Below are 23,883 nucleotides of genomic sequence, written 5' to 3'. Positions count from 1 at the left end.
TTTCGCACAAAATTAATATTTAGAATAAAAAGAAAAAGTTAATTGGGGAAAAATGTCTATCAAACATTTTTCTAAACCTGTACTTTTTGTCTTAGAATCAATTCTGTGTATTGGTTCCCCATGGTAAAGGCTAAGCAAAGGGGTTTAAGTGACTTGCCCCGGATCACATAGATATGAAGTGTGAGGACACATTTGAATCCAGGACCTCTCCTTTCTAGGCCTGGCTCTCAATCTACTAAGCCACTTAGCTGCCCACTCTACCAAACATCTTTGAAAAAGAACTAATATCCAACATTTTAAAAAAGATTCTCCCTGCAATGGGATATTTTATTAGATATGTTCTGATGAGAATTCAATAAATATTAATTTAACATTTTGAGCAAGGTGCCATCTCTGTCCTAAAGCATGGGGTAGTTAGGTGACACATTGGATAGAGCACCAGATCTGGAGACAGGAAGATCTGAATTCAAATGTAACTGCAGACACTAGCCCAGTAAACTAGGGCAAATGATTAATCTGTTGGCCTGTTTCCTCATCTGTAAAACTACAGCAACTAATTAAAGGATTGTGGTGAGGATCAAATGAAATAACTGTAAAGCACTTTGCATAGTAGGTCCTATATATTAGTTATTATTACAGCAATAAACAGAGCATGTGATCACTTGGGTACCCACAGTATTCCTAGTTACCCACAAAAAGAAAAATCAACAAAAAGAACCTTTTGCAGGAAATCTACACATTCCTATCTGGTCAGTTGCTTCTGGATTTCCAGATTAGTAAAGTTAACACCGAAATCTATATTCTAAAAGCAACTTCCTAACTTTTATCCTCAGACTCTCCTCTGGAACACCTCCACCCGTACCCTCTTAGATTGAAAGCCTGAAGGGAAAGAGAGTCAATTACATCCTGCTAAGGTGGTACACTGCACTCTGTGGTGCTTCTATTTGTGCTTTCCCCCCTCTTCCCTGCGGCTCACAAGTCTTAATGTGGCTAACCCGTTTCCACAAGTTGCACAACACACACTTGAAATTCGTTCCCTCTTTTTCCAAGGACACCTAGCCTTACCCCGAAGTCTCCTCTTTTCCAGATTAAACCCTCTGTCCTTCTGACCTCATGGCTCTCTCCACCCACCCCGGTCCGCTTTTTAGGTCTACATCGATCCCAATTGCTTTTCTGAAAAATAGCACGGTCTAGATTAAAGCCTTTTGGCGAAAGAGGACGCAAACGGAGAGAACTCTGAAGGACTAAAGGGCCTCAGAGTTTTTGGGAAATCAAGCACAGTAAACGACGTAAAACCGGGGCGAGAAGGTCGGAGACTAAACTTCCGGCGCTCGCTAGATGACGAAACCACAGCGTCTGCCCCTCTCAAGATGGCGCTGCACCTGGTGCGGAAGGCATGCGGTTGTCGCAGATTCATTCGGGCATTTCATGGCGGAATCAGCGCAGATCCCGTCCCCCAGGTAACCAAATTGAGCCTCTCCTCCACCAGTCGCCTCTTTCACAACCTCTCCCACTCTTCGACGACTCTTCTCAGTTTCTTCTACCCTGTTTTCCTGTGGGAAAGAAAGGGAGCGGTGATAGCGCGGCTCTCTGCAAGTGCTGACCTTCATTTTGGACGAGTTGCCTTTGACCCGGTGCGTGGTGACGCTGACATGACGTACGACGTTCAGATTGCGCTCTCTTGAACCTCGTCCCACGCTTTTTGCCATTCACGTGATAGCTGCTTTCACCCTTTTACCTACATCACCGCATGAGTAGTAGGGACCTGTGAGTAAAGAGCGCTGAGCTTTTACTTTCCCTGCTTCCTCAGTGATTGGAATCCGGGAACTGACTCTGTCAGGAGCTCTAGAGGCCACCTAACCCAGTCCCAGAATTTTGCAGGTGGTGAAACAGAAATTTCAGTGATTTTTCCCGGGGTTGCGCTTCATTAAATGAACCGAGAGGTTTTGGAGTTCAGGGTCTTCTGTGTCAAATTCAGCACTCATTGTGCTTGACCCCTTCAGCCTTATTCCTGAATCCGGATAGACCTCCTTACTATGCAATTGTACCTTCCCTCCCCCAGCTCAAAGACCCAGTTGATAACCCAGAAAACATCTGTAGGTTCATAGGGTTAGAACTGGAAGTAAAAATTGATGCCACTTGAGCTACCTACCTGGTTCTTCTACAGAAAAAGAAATGGGTTAATGAGACTGGCCATGGTTATATTAAAAATCATAGACACTGGATTAACATATGTGTCTTCAGATTCTATATCCTGCATTTCTTCCGCTATACCAGTCTGCTTAAATCGCAGTGGTTTTCTGGCCTCCTGTGGCAGCCCCCAGGGTAGGAGAGTTGAGAGACTGTTGGTTTAATATAATTTTTGTCTAGTCAGTCTACACTCCATCACCATCACTAAACTCAGAACCTTTTCCTAGCTACACCTTTACCCCATAATCCAACTACAACACTGCATTCAGGATGCTTTATTTCTGAAATTAAGTGGCTAAAATGTATTCTGAAATTGAAGTGTTGGGATCATGTGAATGGAAAATGTATAGTACTGAGAGTACTGGTCATATTTATTTCAATAATTTAAAAGAATTGTGATTTTGGCTTCCTGAGAACTCTAAACTTGAGTAAATTGAAGACTCCCTAAGTCTTTGTAGCCAATCACCAATTGCTGGAGCCCAAACCACCCTTTGGTGATGTCTATATTTAGCTAAGTTGGTTGGTTCTTGGACAATGTCTGTTCATTTTTAAAGGGTTTCCAGCTTAAGGAAACGACCTGTGAGAGTTTGATAGTCTTCAAAATACCTGGGGTTATTTCCATGCCATAATGAAGTATTGAAGTAGAAGTTTGATGGAGGAACAATAATAATAAATTAAGGCAAGGCAAGTCAACAAGTGGTTATTAAGTACCAGGCACTAGTAAGTACTGGAAATGCTAATACAAGCAAAAGAAAGAGTCCTTGTTCTCTAGGGGCTAACATCTAAGGTTGGGATAGGGAGAGAAATATAGCATACAAAAGGAAACCAATTGATATAGTGGGAGAGACTGAGGTAATAGTATCACAAATAGGACTTTGTTCAATCAGGAGTGCAGCTTGAGAAGGGAGGAAGATATGGCTGGCCTGGGCATCATCTTTAAAACAGAAGTTCTGGGAGGAAGCAGCTACTCAGCAGGAGAGGCCCTAAGAGTGGAATGTGCTTCTATTTTAAGAAGTCTGGGGCTAAAGTGAATTTCCAGGCTGAAGAGTTTTCTTTTGTATGGTAGAGAAAGTGAAGAGTTAAAGAGGACAGCCTAGAGAGGTAAAGAAAAATATCTTTATGCAGAACCCATCTTTTATGGGAATTTGAAAAAAATTCAGATTGAGGTAATGATATTAGATAGTCATGTCAGTCAGAATTTACTTGGTATCAATACACATTATTTGGGATAAAAATTGCTTCCATACTCAGGAGTAGGTGGGGAAGATCAGGTGGATCTGGGATTGCCCAGTGACTGGCATCAGCTGTAGAAAGACAAGAGGGACTGCCAACTCAACATTTCTATACTACAATCCCTATAGAAATTGAGTTTAGTGGAAAAATAGCTGAAAACAAGGACACAACCCTAGTACTTTAAAACTACTCTCAGAATATTAGAATATTATTATAGCATTTTCAACTTGACTCACCAAAAGTTCATTAATGATACATCATACTGGTAAACATTATAGATGTTGATCCTATAGCTCAACTTTGATTCTATATTCCCTCCTTTGTCTCAGAAATTTTAACTGACAAAATAGAATATAGGCTCCTTGAGCCAGAAATTGTAATTTTTTAATCTTTTGTCTGGTAGTACCTTACCACATAATGTTATAATTTACATAGCTCTTGAAGGTACTCCAGGCACACTTTACATATGTTCTCATTTGATCTTCACAACAACCTTGGAAATTAAGTGCTATTATCCACATTTTATAGATGAGGAAACTGAAACAGAGGTTAGGCGACTTGCTCAGGATCACACAGCTAGTGTGTCAAATCTGAGGTCAGATTTGAACTTTTGAAGAGGAATCTTCCTTACTCTAGACCCAGCACTCTTTCCTCTAGATCACTTAGCTGTCACACTTAATAACAGACACTTTAGTCCTTTTTAAATGAATGAATACAAATCTTGGTGAAATAACATAGTTGGTAAAGTACAATCTTCCTGGTATGATAAATTTTGCTAATAAGCATTAAAGTAGTGACATTATCATCCTCCATTAGTTTTCTGCCACATTTATAACTAAATAGCAGAACTGTTCAGGTTTAGTATCTGGTAATCTTTGCACCAAGGCCTAGTGCAATTATATAGATAGAATTCTCACAGTCTACATAAAAATTAAAGTTGAGATGAATCTTTAGAGAAATTTGAATTTCTGTTATGCTTTATAATGACACTTAACCCCCAAGTATAAGACAGTGAATCCAAATTTTTTAATTTCAGTTTGAGAGTTGTAAAAATCAAATTATTTTATGTAAGTGACAGCTCATTTAAAAGCATAAAATGTCACATAAATGTCAGACAGTATTATTGACTTTGGGAAATTTCCAGTTATCTGAGAAACATATTTGTCAAATGGTGTTATTGTCAAAATGGTCTGAGAAAAAGACCAATAAAAATTTATGGCTGCTTTTCCTGTATGTGTCTTCCTCTCCTTTTGAGAAGTTCCCTTTGAAGAGTTCTATGAACAGATGCGAAGACATTTGAAGGGAAAATTTGGTCCTTAAAACAGATGCATTAGACATATTTATTATATCTCATAACTCGTATGGAAGTGAAAATATTTTGTTTAAGCTGAGAACAAAAGAAAGTTTCGTATTTTAGCAAGAGTACTTTTAGGAAGGCATAATGAAAAAGTTGAATTTACCAGGAAATAAGGATCAAACAATCAATCCTTCCCATAGGTAAAGGTGTTCTTTTACTGATAAACAAAAATAGAGATCATAGCCTCACTTGTACTTGGAAGTAATTACCCATACCAAAGCATTTTGATTTTTAAGATATTTTACAAGTGGCTTACTAATGTGAGGTCATATATAAAGTAGTTGGTAATGTAATGTGCAAAAGAAAATTGTTCCTGAGTTTGCATTATTGAAGCTCAGTATTCAAGTACTTCAGGGCTACATTGGTAGAGGTATATCACACAATTTTTAGTAAAAATTCATGGTCAGGAATGGATAAGAACTGGCCTAGAGATATAATGAGTTATGGGATATGTGCTAATTTTAAAAAGTGATTTCATTTTTCCAGGTTTCACCCAACAAACAGTAGTTGAGGAGAAAGTTAGAAAACCAGTGGAATGAATTTCCTTCATAGGAATAGGTAATAGGGTCTGGGCCTATTCCCCAGAGTGAGGAACTCTACTTATATGGGTTGACACCCTCTCTACAACTTCTAATCTTAAGGAGTTCTAAGATCACTGAGAGGTTGATTGGCTTGTGTAGGGTCATATAACTAGTACCCGTCAGAATCACACTGAACTCAGTTTCCTACTTTTGAGAGCAACTCTTTATTCACTCTGTGCTGAATGTCATATTATTTTCAAATGTTGATGGCATGGATAAATTTGAGCTTGTCATCACCAGAAATGTTTTTTAAAAATCCATACTTTTTGAAGTACAGATTCTCATGTCTTTGTGTTAAACAAAAAACAATTTTGTTGAATTCTTGCTTTCGTTCAGCCTTGATATTTTGAATCTGATCCTTATTTGTTATTGTGAATGATATACTGTCATTATATATATTACATATATACATATATATATATATAATCATGAGTTTTTTTGAGTTGTAAAACTTACTCTTGGTTTTTTAACATATTCTTATATTATGATGGCACTGATTTTGCTTATAATATTCCCAAAAGATGACCAAGAAGACATCAGTAAATATTGACCCATTTGACCACTTTCTTATCTACATAAAATCCTTATGCATGTGCCCTTCATGAAAGTGTGTGAAGGGAACAGTTTTTTAATCATTTATCCACAGCAGATGAAACAACCCCAATGATACACTTAATTGAAGTATAGATAAAGAGGATAAAGAGATTTTCTGTTTCTTACTTGTTGATAACCCCCCCCTAAATTTTTGACTCAGAATAAAATAAATCTTCGAAGGATCTCTTCCAACATTAAGAGATAGTTTACCAGTTACTATTATAATTACAAATATTAGAAAAAAAACAAGAATATTTGTTGGGCAACCAACTTGCATTTATTAATCATCTGCTATATGACACTCATCATTTTGTGTTCACTACTGCCATGGAAGACATTTTATTTAAAGACCCAAAGGAAAAGGGATTTTCCAGAAATGGTACCTGGTGTTTTCATCTATAGTTTATATTTTACTGATTACATTAAGCCTAAGAATACTAGACAACCTACTCAATGAGATCCCAGTTGTACAATATATTAACCTTATGACATTGGGCAAGTCATTTAAATGCTTTGTTTCTTCATTTAAGAATGAAGAGGTTGGACTTAATCTCTAAAGTCTCTTCCAGTTCTAAATTTATGACCCTAAAATTCCCGTAGCCACTCAACAATAACAATAAAAAGTTTGATTCCATAGTTCACAGAATAAAAAAACAAACAAGTGGATAAAGAACGAATTTTGCCCAGTTTATATACTATTTATTTGAATAATCTACCAGTACAAAAATTGTGGGCTTGTACCGCAGATAGACAATGAGCTAAATCTAAAATTGAAAAGGAGAACAAATTGGAAATTATGGAATGTTGTCATGGCTCCCAAGTTGTTCCCTGCTCTAAAATCCATATTTTTAACACTAATAATCTCCCATACATTATAGTTGGGATTCTTAACCTAAGATCTGTGGACCCCAAAGGGGTGTGTGAATAGGTTTCAGAGGATGGAAAAAATAACTTTATTGATTTTAGTATTATCCAATTCAATATTCAATTATTTTTAAAAAATATGTCAAGGAAGGGGCCAGCTAGGTGGCTCAGTGGATTGAGAGCCAGACCTAGAGACAGGAGGTCCTGGGTTCAGATCTGGTTCTCAATAATAATATTATATTTTAAGAGATTTATTAATGATCATTAGAAATCAAGGAATAAAGATACAAAATAAAGACCATGTGCCCATGGCTGGTTAGTTATTTTTTAGTCAACCCCATTCACCACTATCAATGATGATTCTACATCAGAGAGCATGAGCCTCCAAAGCCCACACCCTTTATCCTCTATCTATAGGAAGTATGTAATGACAGGAAGTCAGTGGGCTCTTGGGATATGTAGTTCTTTTTTAGGGTAACAGATTTTCAATCATACAACTTCAGACACCTCCTAATTGTGTGACCTTGGGCAAGTCACTTAACCCCCATTGCCTAGCCCTTACCATTCTTCTGCCTTGGAACCAATACACAGTATTGTGAATTTCAAAACTATTTCACCCTAATCAGACCATTCTTTAGAAGATGTGACTTAGCTATTTCCTGATCAGTAACAATGGAGATACTTGGAATAACAGAATCAGGTCTTGGAAACTCTACATTCTTCACCCTACTCAGTTTAACAATATTTTGAAGGTCTGCATCAAACTCAAGATTTAATTATCTGAGGAGATGGCCTTCAATAGACATGTGAAAAAAAAAGACAGACCTCTGGGCTGTCCTAAGTCAAGTTAAGTCCTCATTGGTACAGATGAAATGCAGAAAAATGATGTAAAAACATCCATATAAGGCACGGCATTTCCTGGCCCCTCCTCTTGCCCTGGAGAGACTACTCTGGCTGGCAGCATACTAAACGTTCCTACATCTTGGAGTGTTGGGTGGTGAGTTTTGCCCTGGAGCTGATTTCAGGTTCGGGCATCTTAGCTGAGCCCCTTTGGAGGTCAGACTGATTCCTTCCTCCTTCATACTCCAAACCCTTATTCAGTTATCTCCTGATCTCCTGCCTGATATCAGGCAGGGGAAAAGGGAGAGAAAAAACCTACCCCTTCTTCTTCCTTCTTCTTAATCTTCTCCACTATCAATTAAATCACCATAAAATTTGGCAGCTGACTTGGGTATTTTATTATTTGGGATTTCCCTTGTTGACCACTTAAATTTAGATTTTTTTCAGTCTCAATCATAATTTCATCCTTTACAGTATTGATTCCAAGACAGAAGGTAAGGGTTTAAAAAAAAAAAGTGTCCATAGATTTCATTAAACTGTGAAAGGAGTCCATAACAGAAAAGGCTAAGAACTAAGAGTGCAAGTGAAAAAAAAATAGCTTTGAATCATGAATTGCCATGAACTCTGAAGAATCAGAATTGCAGGGCAAAATCAAAGGATGTTTAGCAAGGGTGAGAAACTAATGGTAGGTGTGTAAATAAGTCTGCATTATATTAGCAGTGAGGACTTATGCCTAAGAAATTTTGTAAAAATATTGAGAACATATATCCCTAAAAAAGTGAGTCACCTGTTCATGTTGTGAGAGCAAGGAAGTACAAATAGAAAACTAAAGTGTTACATTGCTTTCTATAAAATATTGAATGCCTAGAGTAATAGTTCTCAAACTTTTTGTTCATAGGATCTCTTTGCAACTTAAAAGTTATTGAAGACTGTCTCCTACCCCCAAGAGGTTTTGTTTATATAGATTATATCTACCAGTATTTATTATATTAGAAATTTAAATCTATTAGTATTTTTGTGAAAATAATTCTTGGGAAGCTTATGGTTTCCCTGAAAAGGACTCAGTGACCCTCTAGGGACCTGCCCCCTCCTGGCCAAATTTGGGAACCACTAGCCTATATGAAGGCCTCTAGCACATTAGATATATCCTTTAAGGGGTTGGAAGAACATAGACATCCTTGAGGATGAGAAGTTATAGATGGCTTATAATTTGCCCTCATATGAATGATGTCATAGATTTTTTTTTTTAATAAAAGGCAGAAGAGTGTTAAGGGCTAGGCAATGGGGGTTAAGTGACTTGGCCAGGGTCACACAGCTGGGAAGTATCTGAGGCCAGATTTGAACCTAGGACCTTCCATCTCTAGGCCTGGTCTCAGTCCACTGAGCTACTCAGCTGCCCCCTGTCAGAGATTCTTCAGAAAGGGTTTATCAATCTCATCTAGTCCAAACCCTACTCATGTCATAATGAAATAATGAGAACATAATGAAACAACTAATATTTATTAATGCCTTAAAATTTTCAGAGTTTTTTTTTCCCTTGGATGATTACTGTGAAGTAGATTGTATAGAAATAAGTATTCCCCTTTTATATTCAAGGAAACAAGTTCCAGAGAGGTTGATTAAGTGACTTTTCCAGGAACATACAGATAGTCAATAGCAGAACAAAGATCGAATCTAAGTACTTTCACTCGAAATGGAAACATCTTTCAGTCAATGCTGTCTTTGTTGGCACCATGATTCATAATGAGGTCTTCCAATTCTAAGTCTAACACTCTTTCCCTTAGCTATTTCTTCAACAAATGCCATTGACAAGGTCCCCTGCAAGTGGTCATCCAGTCTTAAAGACCTCCAGAGACACGTTATTTACTTGCCACAAGAGAGCTATTTTTTGTTTGATGAAATTTTCTTCATTTTGAGCCAAAAATCTGCTTCTCTTAGATCTAGTTCTGTTTTCTGAGAATAAATTGCAGTTATTGAAATCAATGATACATTTGACTCAACAAATATAAATTGGTTTGAAATGTCCTCAGTGACTCTCTGAGACTGAGATGTGTGTGTGTGTGTGTGTGTGTGTGTGTGTGTATATCCCAAATAAAGCCCCATTGGCTTCCATGGAACATATTTATAGAGTGGTGGTGAGAGAGTGAGGTTTTGCTCTGGCAAATGGAGGATGAGTAGAACTATAGAGAAGTCAGTTGACCTGTTGTTTTCAGAGACAGTGTTAGTATGGATTTGTTTACTGTTCTCATCAAGAGGTAGAAGTAGAAAAGGTGGATGGCAAGAAGATAACTAGAGTGGACCCCTAGAAGCTTGGACAGGTCCATTTTCCCTACTCATCATTCCAGACAACTCAGTCATAGATTTTCATATGTTCTGTTTGCATATCATTTCTCTTGCAGACTGTACACTGATGTGTTGAAATGAACAGTTGTTGATCACCATCATATCTAGAAACAGTTGAAATACCAAGTTCTCACATCACAATGTCAACATGACCTCAGTACTCTGGAATTTTCGTCCAGGGTCAGCTACCAACAGTTTATCCTGGCCCATACTTGTTTACCTTGACTAGTTCATTAAGTTACAAACTAGGTGCTGCTCCTTATGTTTCTGCCCTTGCTCCATTTCTGCTTGAGTAATAGAAGAAGGATCCAGAAACTTTTCAAAAGATTAGAGCGTTAGATAGTATCTAATAACATGAAATGTAATAGGGACAAATGTGAAGTCCTGTATTTGGATTTTTATAAAATAATTCCATAATTGCAATTTGGAAGAGACTTGTTTAGACAATGAATCCTCTGAAAAAGAACTATAGGTTTAATGAGATACATGATCAATATGAGTAAACAATTTGATGTGGCTACCAGAATTGCTAATTCAGACCTCAGTTCTTCACTCATCTTTGATTTCACATGTGAGATTTGTTAAGAATGACTCAGCATGGTCCAGTGATTGGCTTGGGTTTGGAACAAAATAAAATGTTAGTAGAACATGTAACATTTTGTAAAAGAAGCTTACTCAACTATAGTAAAGAAGAATATTCAGCAAGGACACAGTATTAGTTTTGTTGAACACAACCCATTTCACTCCTTTCGTTTTTTTCCTCATGCTCCATGAGTGCTCATGGGTGGTTCAGCTGGGTTTTGACCTATATAGCAGAGAGGTGTTTATCTAGCTTGAAAAGCCCTACTTATGCAATGGCTTAAGTATGCCTTAGGCAACTCCTTCCTTCCTTCCTTCCTTCCTTCCTTCCTTCCTTCCTTCCTTCCTTCCTTCCTTCCTTCCTTCCTTCCTTCCTTCCTTCCTTCCTTCCTTCCTTCCTTCCTTCCTTCCTTCCTTCCTTCCTTCCTTCCTTCCTTCTTTCCTTCCTTCCTTCCTTCCTTCCTTCCTTCCTTCCTTCCTTCCTTCCTTCCTTCCTTCCTTCCTTCCTTCCTTCCTTCCTTCCTTCCTTCCTTCCTTCCTTCTTTCCTTCCTTCCTTCCTTCCTTCCTTCCTTCCTTCCTTCCTTCCTTCCTTCCTTCCTTCCTTCCTTCCTTCCTTCCTTCCTTCCTTCCTTCCTTCCTTCCTTCCTTCCTTCCTTCCTTCCTTCCTTCCCTCCCTTCCTCCCTTCCTTCCTTCCTTCTTTCCTTCCCTTCCTTCCCTCCTTCCTCCCTCCCTCCCCTCCCCTCCCTCCTTCCTCCACCTAGCTGCCCCTATTCAATTTCATTTCCTTTCATTAAAGATAAGGTGTGCCTGGTGAATTTATAATTGCCTAGTGGAGCCTATTGTCATATCCCAAGAAGATTATTCCTTCTTTCAATGCAGTACTCAGCTTCTCCAAGCCTTACTTGATAATTGAATCATAGTATCATAGATTTTGAACAAGAAGAAAAAATTTAGAAGTCAACAAGGCCAATCCCCTTATTTTATAAAAGAGAGAACTAAGTCAAAGAGAGGGTAAATGGCTCTCTTAAAGCCATATAGCTAGTGGGGTTTGAGTTGGGATTTAAAAGTCCAGTACTCTATCCTGTATGCAGCCTAGCTGCCTCTATAAGACAGAATTGATGTGACCCCCAAACAAGCTCATTTCTAGGTATTTAATCCTATGATGATGAGCCTTACCAAACTCAAATTGGTCTACCTTTGAATGACATGCAGTCCATTGCTGATCCTTACTTGAAGCCTTTACAGCTTTGTACTCCACAAGGATGGCTTTCTATAACTAGGAGTCATTTGTATGGGAAAATAAATCATCAGAATACTGTTTCAGTTTGTCAGTTAATATATGCTTATTAAGCTCCTATTGTATACCAAACACTGTGTTAAATGCTGTGACTACAAAAAGAGGCAAAAAACAGTCCCTGCTCTTAAGGAGCTCACAGACTTGGGAGAGACAACAAATAAGCAACCATATGTAAACCTACTATTTATAGTACAAATTGGAAATAATCAACAAACAAAAGGAAGGCACTAGAGTTAAGAGGAGGTGGGAAAGGCTTCTTGTAGAATGCATATTTTAGCTGCAAAGTCAGGGAAGCCAAGAGGTAGAGATGAGGAAACAGAATTCTGTGTATGGAAGGCAACCATTGAAAATGATCAGAGGTGAAGTGTCTTGTTCAAGGAGCACCAAGGAGGCTGATATCTTAGTCTGCCAGTATATTTTATTGCAGGGTGGGGTGGGGTGGGAAGAGGACATTCAAGTAAAAAGACCAGAAAGGTAGAGTGGAGGAGGTTTTGAATGACTTTGAACACAATACCAGATTGTTTTCTGGAGATGATAAGGAGCCTTTAGAGTTTGTTGATTAGGAAGATGACATGTTTATTCCTGTGCTTTAGGAAATCACCATGGCTCCTGAGTAGACAATGTATTGGAATGGGGGGAGAAACTTATGGCAGACAGACCAACCAGCAGGTTATTGTAGTAGTTCTGGTATGGGCTGATGGGGCCCTGGACCAGGATAGTGGCTTTGTTGGAGGAGAGAGGAGGAAGAGGAGATTACCATGATTAAGCAACATTTTGAATATGGAAAGTGAGAGATTGGAGTCCAAGTCAGTGGATGGGCTCAATTTTTTCAGTGGAATATGAGGCAAATTTCTCAGCTCTGAGGTTGGGGGTAAAGAGAGCTTTGGGAGATTTGAGGAGCTGTGATGAGTAGAATGATAATTAGGGAGGTATAAAAGAATTGCTTTGCTGCATGCAGCAAGAACCCGATTGAAGTCATGTAACATAAAATTCTAGTGAATCTAGTCAGCACCATTTTATGTTTTTTTTCCCCTAACTTTATTCAGCAACACAAGAGTAAGAGCTAAGACAATGGATTATGAAAATTCCCCAAGGCGAGGGTTTCACAGGGCATATAGAGAAAAAATACAAAATTAATATCAGGTAGTTAGGTACAATTACATTGTGTCAATTTTAAAATTAATCAGTAGGTTTTTTTTTTATCAATTTCCTGTAGCGTGCTTCCATTTCTTATTGTGGGGGCATGACAGTGAAATTTATAAATCCCTTCCTTTTCCTACAGTGTTGTTTAGCTCAGATGAATTATGAGAAAAGAGCAAAGCTTGCTTGTAAGTTTATCTCCATGTCTCTATTTGGCTGGTGCTGCCTGACTTGCTTTGTGTGAAATAGAGGCTTTTAACACTTGAGTCCCTAGATGCTTGTAGGAAGTTCTGTTTACACACAGCCCACAGCAAAGGGTCAGCATAAGAAGAGCCCCAAGGGCAGAAAAGAGGTGGTAAACACTGTTGCTGATGAACGACTAGAGAGACATCCATCTACATCCTACTTAGGATTTATAACTGGAGTCCTTTTTTAAAGAAGAAACAGAGATGAGGTGTAGGAAGATCATACAGTTAAAAGTCACTGTTTAAGCTGGTTCCTACTTGGATAAAGTGAAGAAAAAAATTAAAAGAAAAATTATTTTCCCAGGTAATTTTTACAGAGATAGATGATACAGATATATGAATACATACTCACTGCAGTGATACTGAGTTATTTATAGACCTTCTAAAGTTTCACTAGTATATAAACTTTGGTGTTTAATTTTTTTAAACAAAAGTTTGATTCTTTTCATTGCTATCTTTAGTTGCATATGATTCTGAGATCATATGTTACAGTTTCTTACCTTTCTGATCCATCCTTCACATCTAGGTCTAATCATGTTAGTACCCTACTCAAGAAACTTCAGTGTCTTCCGTTGTCTTTAAGATAAAAGTCAATAATGCTTTATGTGGTGTTTACTATGTGCCAGGCACTGGGGATTCAGCCAAAAAAAATGTTCTTAGTTGTGGAGTAGATGACAAGAAGGAGCTTATAACAAGTGGCTTCAGTGTTCTCAGTAAAGTAATAGGTGAAGCCATTCCCTGAACGATTTTGAAACAAAAATTATGAGAAATAGAATGTCAAAAAATCATCAAGATATAGTTTACAAATTGTTTCTCCACAAGTCATCTTCTGTCCTGCTCATCAAGTGATTCTGAGTATAGAGAGTTATTCTTAGCCCAACTCTGATTCTTCTCTTTGATAATTCAGTTAACACAAAGAGAAAACACTCCTTTCAAGACTTTCAGACTGATTACTGTTTGACATCACAGAGGTGCAGAACAAGGGACAGGTTAAAAAATGAAGTCACAAGTTAATTACAAGAGACAGAGAATGTTGTTATTGTCAACAGGATGCTGAATGGAAATTCTCTATCAGTTAAGGTGGTTTATAGAGTAGGGAGACTCTTAGATGAGGAATGAACAAATTAGCCGTAGATTAAAATATTGGCTAATTATTCACTGGGAAGATCCATATTGAAGTAGGATTGATAACAAGTCAGGTGTCAGATGAGGAAAGAAGCCAAGCATTAGGTACTAAAACAGACCAAGCACTGCATTGCCTGGGTCATAGTTTTTACCAGGCTTAGAGAAGCAGTGACAAAAGGCTACAAGCCTGCCTCTACCCCTATTCCCAAGAATTTACCATATTAATGTTGAACTTGGTGTGGACATGCAGTTGACTTCAACTTAGATTGTTTCAGGGGTTTCTGTTAATATTCTGAACAGTGTTCTTATAGTCTCCTGAATTATTGTGTCAGATCCCCCTGCTAGATTGTAAGCTTTCTAAGGGTAGGTCTGGGCACCATGACTTAATTACCTTTTGATCTTTCTTAGCATGTTAAGACATTTTTTTAAATTTAGTAGCCATTCAGTAAATGATTACTTAAGGAATGAATGGAGACTCAGCCTATCACAGCATCACTTGAACATAGTAACTATATGTCTCCAAATCTAGGAAGTGTGTAAAATGGAGATTTGAACCCCAGACTTCAATCCCCAGAAGTCCTTGGTACTTCCCAGATTTCCCTATAATCTCACCGGAGTCCCCACCTGAGCAAGATCACAGTTTGTTTTTAAATTGGCAGTAAGGCCTACTCCTCTCTCTTCTACTTAACACCTATTACTCCCTCTCTCTTCCTCTCCTCGGCAATTGTAACATGTAGTGAGTAAAATGTGAATGGGCTAATAAGCCCTAGGCACATGGTTATTTTGTATCCTTGATTTCTAATAATCTTTAATAAACCTCATAAAGTATAATACTTTTTATTACTAAAGACTAATTTAACTGTTACAGTTTTGCATGTGGGTTTATTATTTTGTATCCTTGATTTCTAATCATCTTTAATAAATCTCTTAAAATATAATACTTTTATTACTAGAAACTAATTTAATTTTTACAGTTTTGGCAACCACTAGATTGGATGAGAACTTCTCAAAAAATTCTTTTTTAAAGATAGCCTAGATAATTTTCTTTTTTAAGCCACATTTCTCCAAGGCTTTTCAGCAAAGCCTCTTGACTCAGTTCGCTCCTGTTGCCTGTTTGCCTGCTATCCGCTCTTGCCTGCAGCCATCCACTCCAGACCTTCTTGATTCAGATCACTCACCTGGTCCCAGCCCCGCCCACTTGGCTCCTGCTGCCTGCTTATCCAGACCTACTTGACCCAGATTGCTCTCCTGGTCCTGACCCACCCAGCGGGCTCCAGCCCTGCCCCAGCAACTTTGGCTTCTGACCCAGATTGCTCATAGCCCCAGGTCCCAGTTTCTTCAGGAATCACAAACCAGCTGGTAAAAATGGGGGTGCTTTTTCCTTAGGCTACAATTAGCCTCCACGTGGCAGGGGGCAGGATATAGGCTTCTTAGAATGTTTCATAATTTAAGTGATTTATTGCCTACCTACTGTAAAAATGAAAATTAGATCTCAAATATTAAAATATATTTTAGGAGATTTATTAATGATCATTAGAAATAAAGGAATAAAAGGGATACAAAATAAAGACCATGTGCCCATGGCTGATTAGCCATTTCAAAATCCCCACTCACCACCACCATACTCTCCGACAGGGCCAAAAAGAGAGGTGGGACCCTCCCTGTCCCCATCTAATATGCCCTGTCTACAGGAAGTACATAATGAAAGGACGTCAGTAGGCTCCTGGAAAATGTAGTTCTTTTTTAGGGTAACAAATTTTCAATTATACATTTCCTCCTGAGATTCATGGAAGACTGGTCTCTCCAATGGATCTTGTAAACATAACCAACTTTTAAATTACAATAATTTGGGGATAAAAGGAAAAGAGAACAAAACCAATCATTGCTAGGCACATTGACAAAAAGCCAGTTAGGGGGCAGTCCCCTTCAGCATAAGAGTATACATACAAAACAAATGCATTTAACCCCACACAGTTAAAACCACCACATCTCAAAGTTCACTCTGGATCTTCTGGTGCAGTGTGTTGTCTGTGTAGGCATCTTCATGGTGTCTTTTCCAAACAGTTCGCTTTCTGGATTTGGAGAGGTAGCATGTTTCTTATCCTAAAATTACTCTCAAAATGAATTTAAACTTTGCAATTTAGAATAATAATAATAAATTCCCCCCCTGAAGAGGGTGTTGAAAAACACAGGGATCACTTAGGAATGCATGGCTGAGTTATGAGGTATATTAATCAATTGGCAAGAGAAATTAAAAAAACATCAAATAAAAGAGAAAATATAACTTCTGGATGAAATATAGATTATTAAAGTCTTATATGAAAAAATTCTAAGTAAAGGAAAAAAAAAACCTATAACAGGTCCTTGAATCAGGACCCAATTAAAGTGATTTATGTAATTATGCACTTTCCCAATCAGCAGCCAGGACTACAGAAAGTTTTGCCACACAATGAAAGACAGAATAGAAACTAGATTATATATAGGAGCCAAATTTGAAATACTTGGTAGAATGTGGGACAAGGAAGACTTGCCTTTGACATATGTCAAAACAGACACAACTTTGAACTCCAAACAAGTTCAAGTCCTCTTGTCTTAGCTCAAAATTTCATCAATCCCATTAGGATTGGTTGGTGTCTTTGACCTTGTGCTCAATTGGCACTATGCAGTTAACTTTGTGCTTCTTGGGTACTGTGCAATGGCTCTTTTTGTATTCCCTTTTCCTGGAATCAGACACAATCATTAAGCAAAGTCCCACAATTTTTTTTAAACAATTAGTGGCATCATTTTTATAGCCTAAAGCTTTTTGGGTGTGCATTAATATTAGAACAAATGTATTTTAAACTTATATTACTGCAAAATTAAAATAATTAAAAGAAAAATCTTCTCAGTACTGTTGACATGTGCTTCAGATGCAAAAAGGAGAGAAAAAATAAAACTCAGATATTCCCATGCAAGGAAAAACAATAATAAAAAAAATTTTAAAAATAAAAAACCTATAGCTTACAATCCGTAATATACTGTGTCAGCCAAGGAGAGGTAGAATACAAAGGTTTCTCACCAAAAAAAAAATGAGATCCATTTCCTTTTTAACTTAACCACTGTGTGAGTACAATTTTCAGAATAAAACAGTAATACAGTAGATAATGCACATTCAAAGAAGTACCAAAGTCCCCCAAATTCACAATAGCCCAGTTAATTATAATAGCAAACAAACCCACTATCATATTTCACATAAGTTAATTTATGACCCCAAAAAAACCTATGAACTGATGGATATTTGTCACAATCTTTACAGACATAGCAAATCTTTCAACCTTGACAAATATATTTTTAAACAAAGTAAAACTTATTTGGGTCTAGAACATCACCAAGAAATCTAGATTGTTGAAGAGTTTTGCAGCAGCTCTTTTTGGTTTTCTGCTCCATGGAAACACCTTGGTAGGAACATTTCTTTGTTTCTCTACCTTTAATACAACATTCTTTATAACATAAATATTTTAAAAAATCATCCATTCAGAAACCACTATTTAATTAAAATTATTTCTGAAGACCCTTTAGAATTACCATTTAAATTCTTAGCTCATTAAATTCTCCAAAGGTTGTTAGCCAGGTTGAGTTCATCTATCATCTATATGACACTTAACAAATACAAAATGGAAGAAAAGGCTGTGGGCTTTACAATATTTTGTTCAGTATAGTTCTAGGGGAAAGGTAACAGAATATATCTAATAGTTAAAATACAGTGGATTAAAATGACTCAGCATAACAGAATAGTGTTGATCAGATTAATATATGAACTTAAAAAAACAAAATTAAATCGTAAACAGACAATCAGCAAAATACAATAAAATATAGAGACTTAAAACAATGGAGTCTCCTTTTGTCAGAACTGTGGAATTTCCTATAGCGTGGGAGAACATGGGGTTGAGTAATCTCAAACTGGATGAATCTTAGAGACTGGACAGGCCCAAATGGCAAAGGGTTGTAGAGAGATGAATTTCTCCCCCGAATCTCAGGCAAGATAAGTGAAAGGATCAGTGCACTCATGAAAAAACATTCTAAAACTGGAAGCTTTTGAGACAGGAAATGCACTGCTCTTTCATAGAATGTGCCATGCTTGTAATTTACTTCCTGTTTGAAAGAGTAATTTCCTTCTTCCCTTCCGCCCCTGAGGTCCCCTGCCACATAGAGGCTAATTATTGCCTAGGGAGAGCACACCCCGCTCTTTTTACCAGCTGCCTGGTGAGTGGCTCCAAGGACTCCCAGCTTCTTGGTTGCAGCAATCGGCAGCACCAAAAGGATAAGCAACAGGGGCAGCTACCAGGGTTGAGACCTGGGGCTGGGGCTGGGGCTGGGGCTGGGGCTGGGACCGGAGCAGGAACAGGAGTAGGAGCAGGAGGAGGAGGAGGAGCAATCAGGATCAAGAAGGTCAAGAATGGATGGCTGGGACAACCCAGGATGCTGGATCGGCAGCAGTATCAGGAACACCAGAGGAAGCAGCCAGGAACTGAAGAACATGGGCTTAAGTAGCTGGGTGAGAGAAGTGACATCTCCTCTTCACCAAGAGACTCCCGGCTAAAAATAGCCCAGCCAGTAGGGAGAGTGAAAAAGCAAAAAGTAGGGAAAGAAACAAACAAACAAACATACAAACTGTCAGGAGCAAGGCAGCAGTTCAGGTAGAAAGTTTGGAGTCCTCGCGGAGTTTGTTAGGGGTGGGGGCAGGGGCGAAAAGCTGTGGTAAGAGAAATGTGGCCTAAAACTAGGCTATCTTAAAAAAAATTGAGAAGTTCTCCAATTAGTGGTTGCCATCAATGTAAAAATTAAAATTAGATCTCAAATATTAAAATATTATATTTTAGGAAATTTATTAATTATTTTAGAAATAAAGGAATAAAAGGGATACAAAATAAAGACCACATGCCCATGGCTGATTAGCCATTTAAAAATCCCCACTCACCACCGCCATGCTTGCTGACAGGGCCAAAAAGAGAGGCAGGACCCTCCCCGTCCCCACCTAATATCCTTTGTCTACAGGAAGTATGTAATGACAGGAAGTCAGTGGGCTCCCCGGAAATATAGTTCTTTTTTAGGGTAACAGATTTTCAATGATACACTACCATTCTCCTTCAGCCCATTCTCTCCCCCATAAAACACATCCCAAAAGAAAGAGTGAAAATATATTTTTTTAAAGTGGCAGTTTCTTAATTATTTGGACACTCTTGCCTTAGATTACAACATTTTAATTCATTTCTCCACACGTGTGTGTCTACGGAATGTCTCAGAAAATACCCACATGTGAATGCTTTGCATTATTTTTCCTTTCTGCTTCCTCCTCTGAACTTAAGTTTATGTTTATCTTCTTATCATTGTTACATATAGAAATTAAATATATGGACCCACCCTTTTAATCTAAATCTAAGGTCTGTGTTGCAAGATTTCCTTCTAAGTGAAACTTATGCTTTATGACAAAGTGCTTTTGTTAATCCTATTTTGGCTATGGTCCAAGACAGACCCTCCTTATGTCAAATTCCTCTTTATAGCAAACAGTGTTACAGTGGTGTTACAGTGTCTACTCAAAGATTAGCACACGAATTTTATAACTCATGTCTCCCATTACTAAAATGTCACTATCTTTGGCAAATCCTGCAGTGTGATAATGTATTCAAGTATTTAAGATACTAAGCCAAAAGTTTTACTCTACCAGCTAAAGCAGTAGAGGAAATAGAGGAAGAGTGAAAATAATTGCCCAAGAAGAAAATTGCCCAGGATATCAAGAGTAACACCCATCTAAGCTTTACAAAAAGTGTCATGAGAGTTTTTAATGATCAGAAGTGATCAGATATTTGGCTGTCCTTTTCAACCAGAAGATGGATTTGAACCAGATTACCACATCCAGTGTTTAGTTTTGAAGGGAGAAAAAAAAAAGCCAATTATTTGTCTCTTTGTTCAAAGGCTTTTCGTGTTGCAGACCCCTGAAAAACTGGTAGAGGAGCCAGCCTTTCACATCCATTAAGGTTAGCTCAGAAACTGTTGAATTTGATCTCTTCCATTTGCCATCTGGATACAGTAGAGAAAAATATATTCTGCATTGGGTTACTGGATACCATCCAGAAAATAATATGTCAGGGGCATCAAAGGATTGAAGCACTTGGTCCAGTCTGTCTAATGATCACAAGCAGTGTCTGCTCTCCAGTTTTGTAGTATGTTTTATTTTTGCAGTGACAATATATATCCCAGGATAATAGATCACAAGAATTGCTGCCAGCTTGTCAAATCTAGGATTCCTCCATCATACACTTCAAAAAATGCACATGCTTTATTTGGGGGAAACCTTGGTCTTATAAAACTGAAGTAATACCACTTCCCCTACCTCTTTTCCCTGAAGTAATGGTTTACTTCATAAGATCTAATTCAAAGGGATAGTTACACATTCCTCTCTTTACCTCTCCTCTACCTCACCCCATTTAGAGTTGCTTCCTTAAAATTTAACTTTGTTTAAAACTACATTCATTGCCCCTTGTATGAAGAAGACATGATATTTGGTCAGCTAGTGACCACACTGGCAGCTTTCCAGGAATCTGACAACTACATCTCATTATTCACACCAACTGGAGCCAATTGTAGCTGCCCCTATATTTTCTTATTTTTTTTTATTTTAAAATGTGAATAAGAAGCAACAGCATGCCATTTGGTCTCTGCTTAGATCAAGAAAGAACTTTGTATAATAGAACCTCTATTCTCAATAGACCATATGCCTACATTTTAAGAGACCTGGAGGCCATTTTATATGTGGCTCCAGTGTAGGGATTCTTTGGTTGAAGTCCTTGTAGAAGCAAGTTATAATTGAATTTATGCCTTTTGCAGTTAGGTAAATTTGTGGGCCAGTGGCCTCACAATGTGACCATCACTCACTAAAGAAGGTGGTGCTGAATCTTATGCCAGAAGTTTTTTGCTTCGGGAGTGTTTGCTTCCAAACTATAATTTTCCTCACCCTGTGTCCTAACTACTAAGGCAGAATCCTCTCTAGATACTGGGCCATTTTATTTAAGAGAAGAAATGTGCGTAGTACTGTGTCACAGGATTCTTTCTTTTCATCAGGGGTTCCTAAACAATAGAGTCAAGACCAACAGATCTTGAACTGTGGTAGGGCTCCGAATTTCCTGGCATGTGTCCTTCTCCAAGGCTTTTGGATAAAATTTGGATGGAGAGAACCTGGATGCATGACTGCTGTCCTCAAGATTAGAGGAAACCAAGATCCATATGTTTATGCATTGGAACATGTTCTTGGTGTATACCAAGAACTCCAATTGGTTTTGGTGGTTCTGACAGGGTGAATAGGATCCCATGGACAAAGTTTTCATGTATCAGAACTATCCACCGGTCCTCTCCTGTGCCAACTTTGACTCCTAGTTAGCAGCCAAGTTCTCTGAACCTATGCAGTAAGTAGATCTTTTCAAGTGTAGCATGTGCTATGTAGTATGTGGATAAGCAACATGAAGATTTACATAACTGGTCTAGTCCTCGTTGAAACTAAAATTCTGTGGATGAAGGGCCCCACTAGGATCTAGTGAGTGATTGGGAATGTTCCTCCAAAGAATATCCCTTGTAGATTGTTCTACTCTCCTAGAGTGGTTTCATCCCTTCTATATGCTTGACCAGCAAAACAACTACACAACTAAGAATTTTATCAATGCCACACTCGTGCCAGAACTGCATGGTCTTGTGAACAGTAACAGACCTGACCTTATTTGACTTGATGGAAAATGGGAAACCTTTGGCATGTGCTCTAATTTTGGACCCTAATTACCTTTCATCTGAACTATTATAATAATTTCTAACATGTCTCCCAGATTCCAGTCTCTTTTCACTCGAATCCATCCTATCCATTTTTTGACATTTTACCTCTTCCTTTAATGTAGGTTTGATCAAGTCACTCCTCAGATACCTTTAGTAGCTCATCATTGCACAACATGTAAAGGCAAAACCTTGTTCTGACTTCCAAAGTTTTCCACTAGCTTTTGAATATCATAGAAGCCAACAAACATTTTACTAGCCATAACTTATGTATAGAACACCATGCTAGGCACTAGAGAAGATGAAACATTTAGATAAAAGATGGTTTTATCCTTTTGGACTTTATAATCATTTAATAAATAATGTTTGGACACTTGTAATAAAAAAAGAAGTTTGTACAAGGTTGTTAATTAAGTATAATTAATTTACTCAGTAATTTTGCCCATACTTAAAATAATTTTTTTTTAAATCAATGAACTAAACTTTTCAAGCTACAAGTCAGTCTTTGTTTCAACAGATGGAATTAGACATTATTTTCTTATGCTAAAAACATGCATTCCTCCTTTACTTATAAATTAATATCAGGATTTGTGTTTTTCTTCTCAAATGATCACTGACATCACCAGCACAAAAAAGGCATTTTCCTCTACCTCTTTGAGATGTCATGAATTGTCACAGTGGAAACTCTGAACCCTTGAACCTGACCATCAGCAGGTAAGGGAAGGAGGAACTGATTTTAAAAATATTTTGCTTTCAAATGTTATTTGCTGTGTTGAAGCCTGCAAATACCATCTGTTATTGATTGTCAGATTCTTAACCGTTTTTCTTTTAAAAAACTCCTATCCTAAAAAAATCCTTTCCATCTACTTTTTACATAAAAGCAAGTAATCCCTTAACTCCAGCAAGCACATCCTTCTCCTGCTGTGCTCACCCTTATGTTTATTCTGTCTTGTTTATGAACTCCACCATATTCATAATGTAGCATAGAAACATATAGCTTTTGTCTAGAAAGAAGGGGTCAAACGAAGCAGTGGGGTATGTTATTGTAGGCCCATACAGTGCCTCAGGGAACTGGACCATTTCAAACTGAATCTCTTTGCATCCTAAAGTATCACATCATTAATTATAATATGATCTATCAGCATGTTTATTTATTAATGCCACATTTGCATCACAATGATTCACTAAAATACCATGTTGCCAATAGGGGAGAAAATGACCTTAACCTTTAAGGCAAAGTTGCTACTTTCTTTTCCTGAATAAAATATCAATTTTGTGAAGGTAATCTAAAATTTATTTTAAATCATCTGACATCTTAATTTGGGGAATATTCTTTTGGTGTCTAGATCAGGACCTTCTTAACCTTATGTCTGTTAACTAGTTTTAAAAAAAATGTTCATAACTAATTCTTTATCACTGGTTTTCTTTGTAATCTATTTGAGTATATGCATTTAAAAACATTATTTCAAGAAGGGATCTAAGAAATTCTGGTCCAAATTAAATTTTACCTTAAATTAAAATTAGAGTACATTAACAAAGCATTTGGAAAATGAAATGTATCTAAGTAAATGCCAAAACATTTATATATTTATATTATTTATAACGTGTTAGAAGTAGAGTTTCTATTTTTACCTTCTGGAGTACATGCATTTCATCTACTGGATATGATTAATGTTTTGGGATGGAATAGTAAATCAAT

The 23,883-nt window shown here is 37.6% G+C and overlaps 1 protein-coding gene across 1 annotated transcript in view; it reads left to right on the top strand.

Moving 5' to 3' along the window:
• The first annotated feature begins 1,334 nt into the window (after positions 1 to 1,334).
• The window catches only part of WARS2 (tryptophanyl tRNA synthetase 2, mitochondrial), a 77,696-nt gene continuing 55,147 nt past the window's right edge, over positions 1,335 to 23,883 (top strand). The window contains exon 1 of the mRNA XM_007485286.3: positions 1,335 to 1,460. Coding sequence (XP_007485348.2) covers positions 1,371 to 1,460 — 90 coding nt within the window. The 5' untranslated portion in view covers positions 1,335 to 1,370. The remainder of the gene's footprint in view (positions 1,461 to 23,883) is intronic.

This window comes from Monodelphis domestica, chromosome 2, assembly GCF_027887165.1.
Source record: "Monodelphis domestica isolate mMonDom1 chromosome 2, mMonDom1.pri, whole genome shotgun sequence".
Lineage (NCBI taxonomy): Eukaryota > Metazoa > Chordata > Mammalia > Didelphimorphia > Didelphidae > Monodelphis > Monodelphis domestica.
Note: the sequence above shows the minus strand (reverse complement) of the source record. Positions and strands in the feature narration are given on the sequence as shown.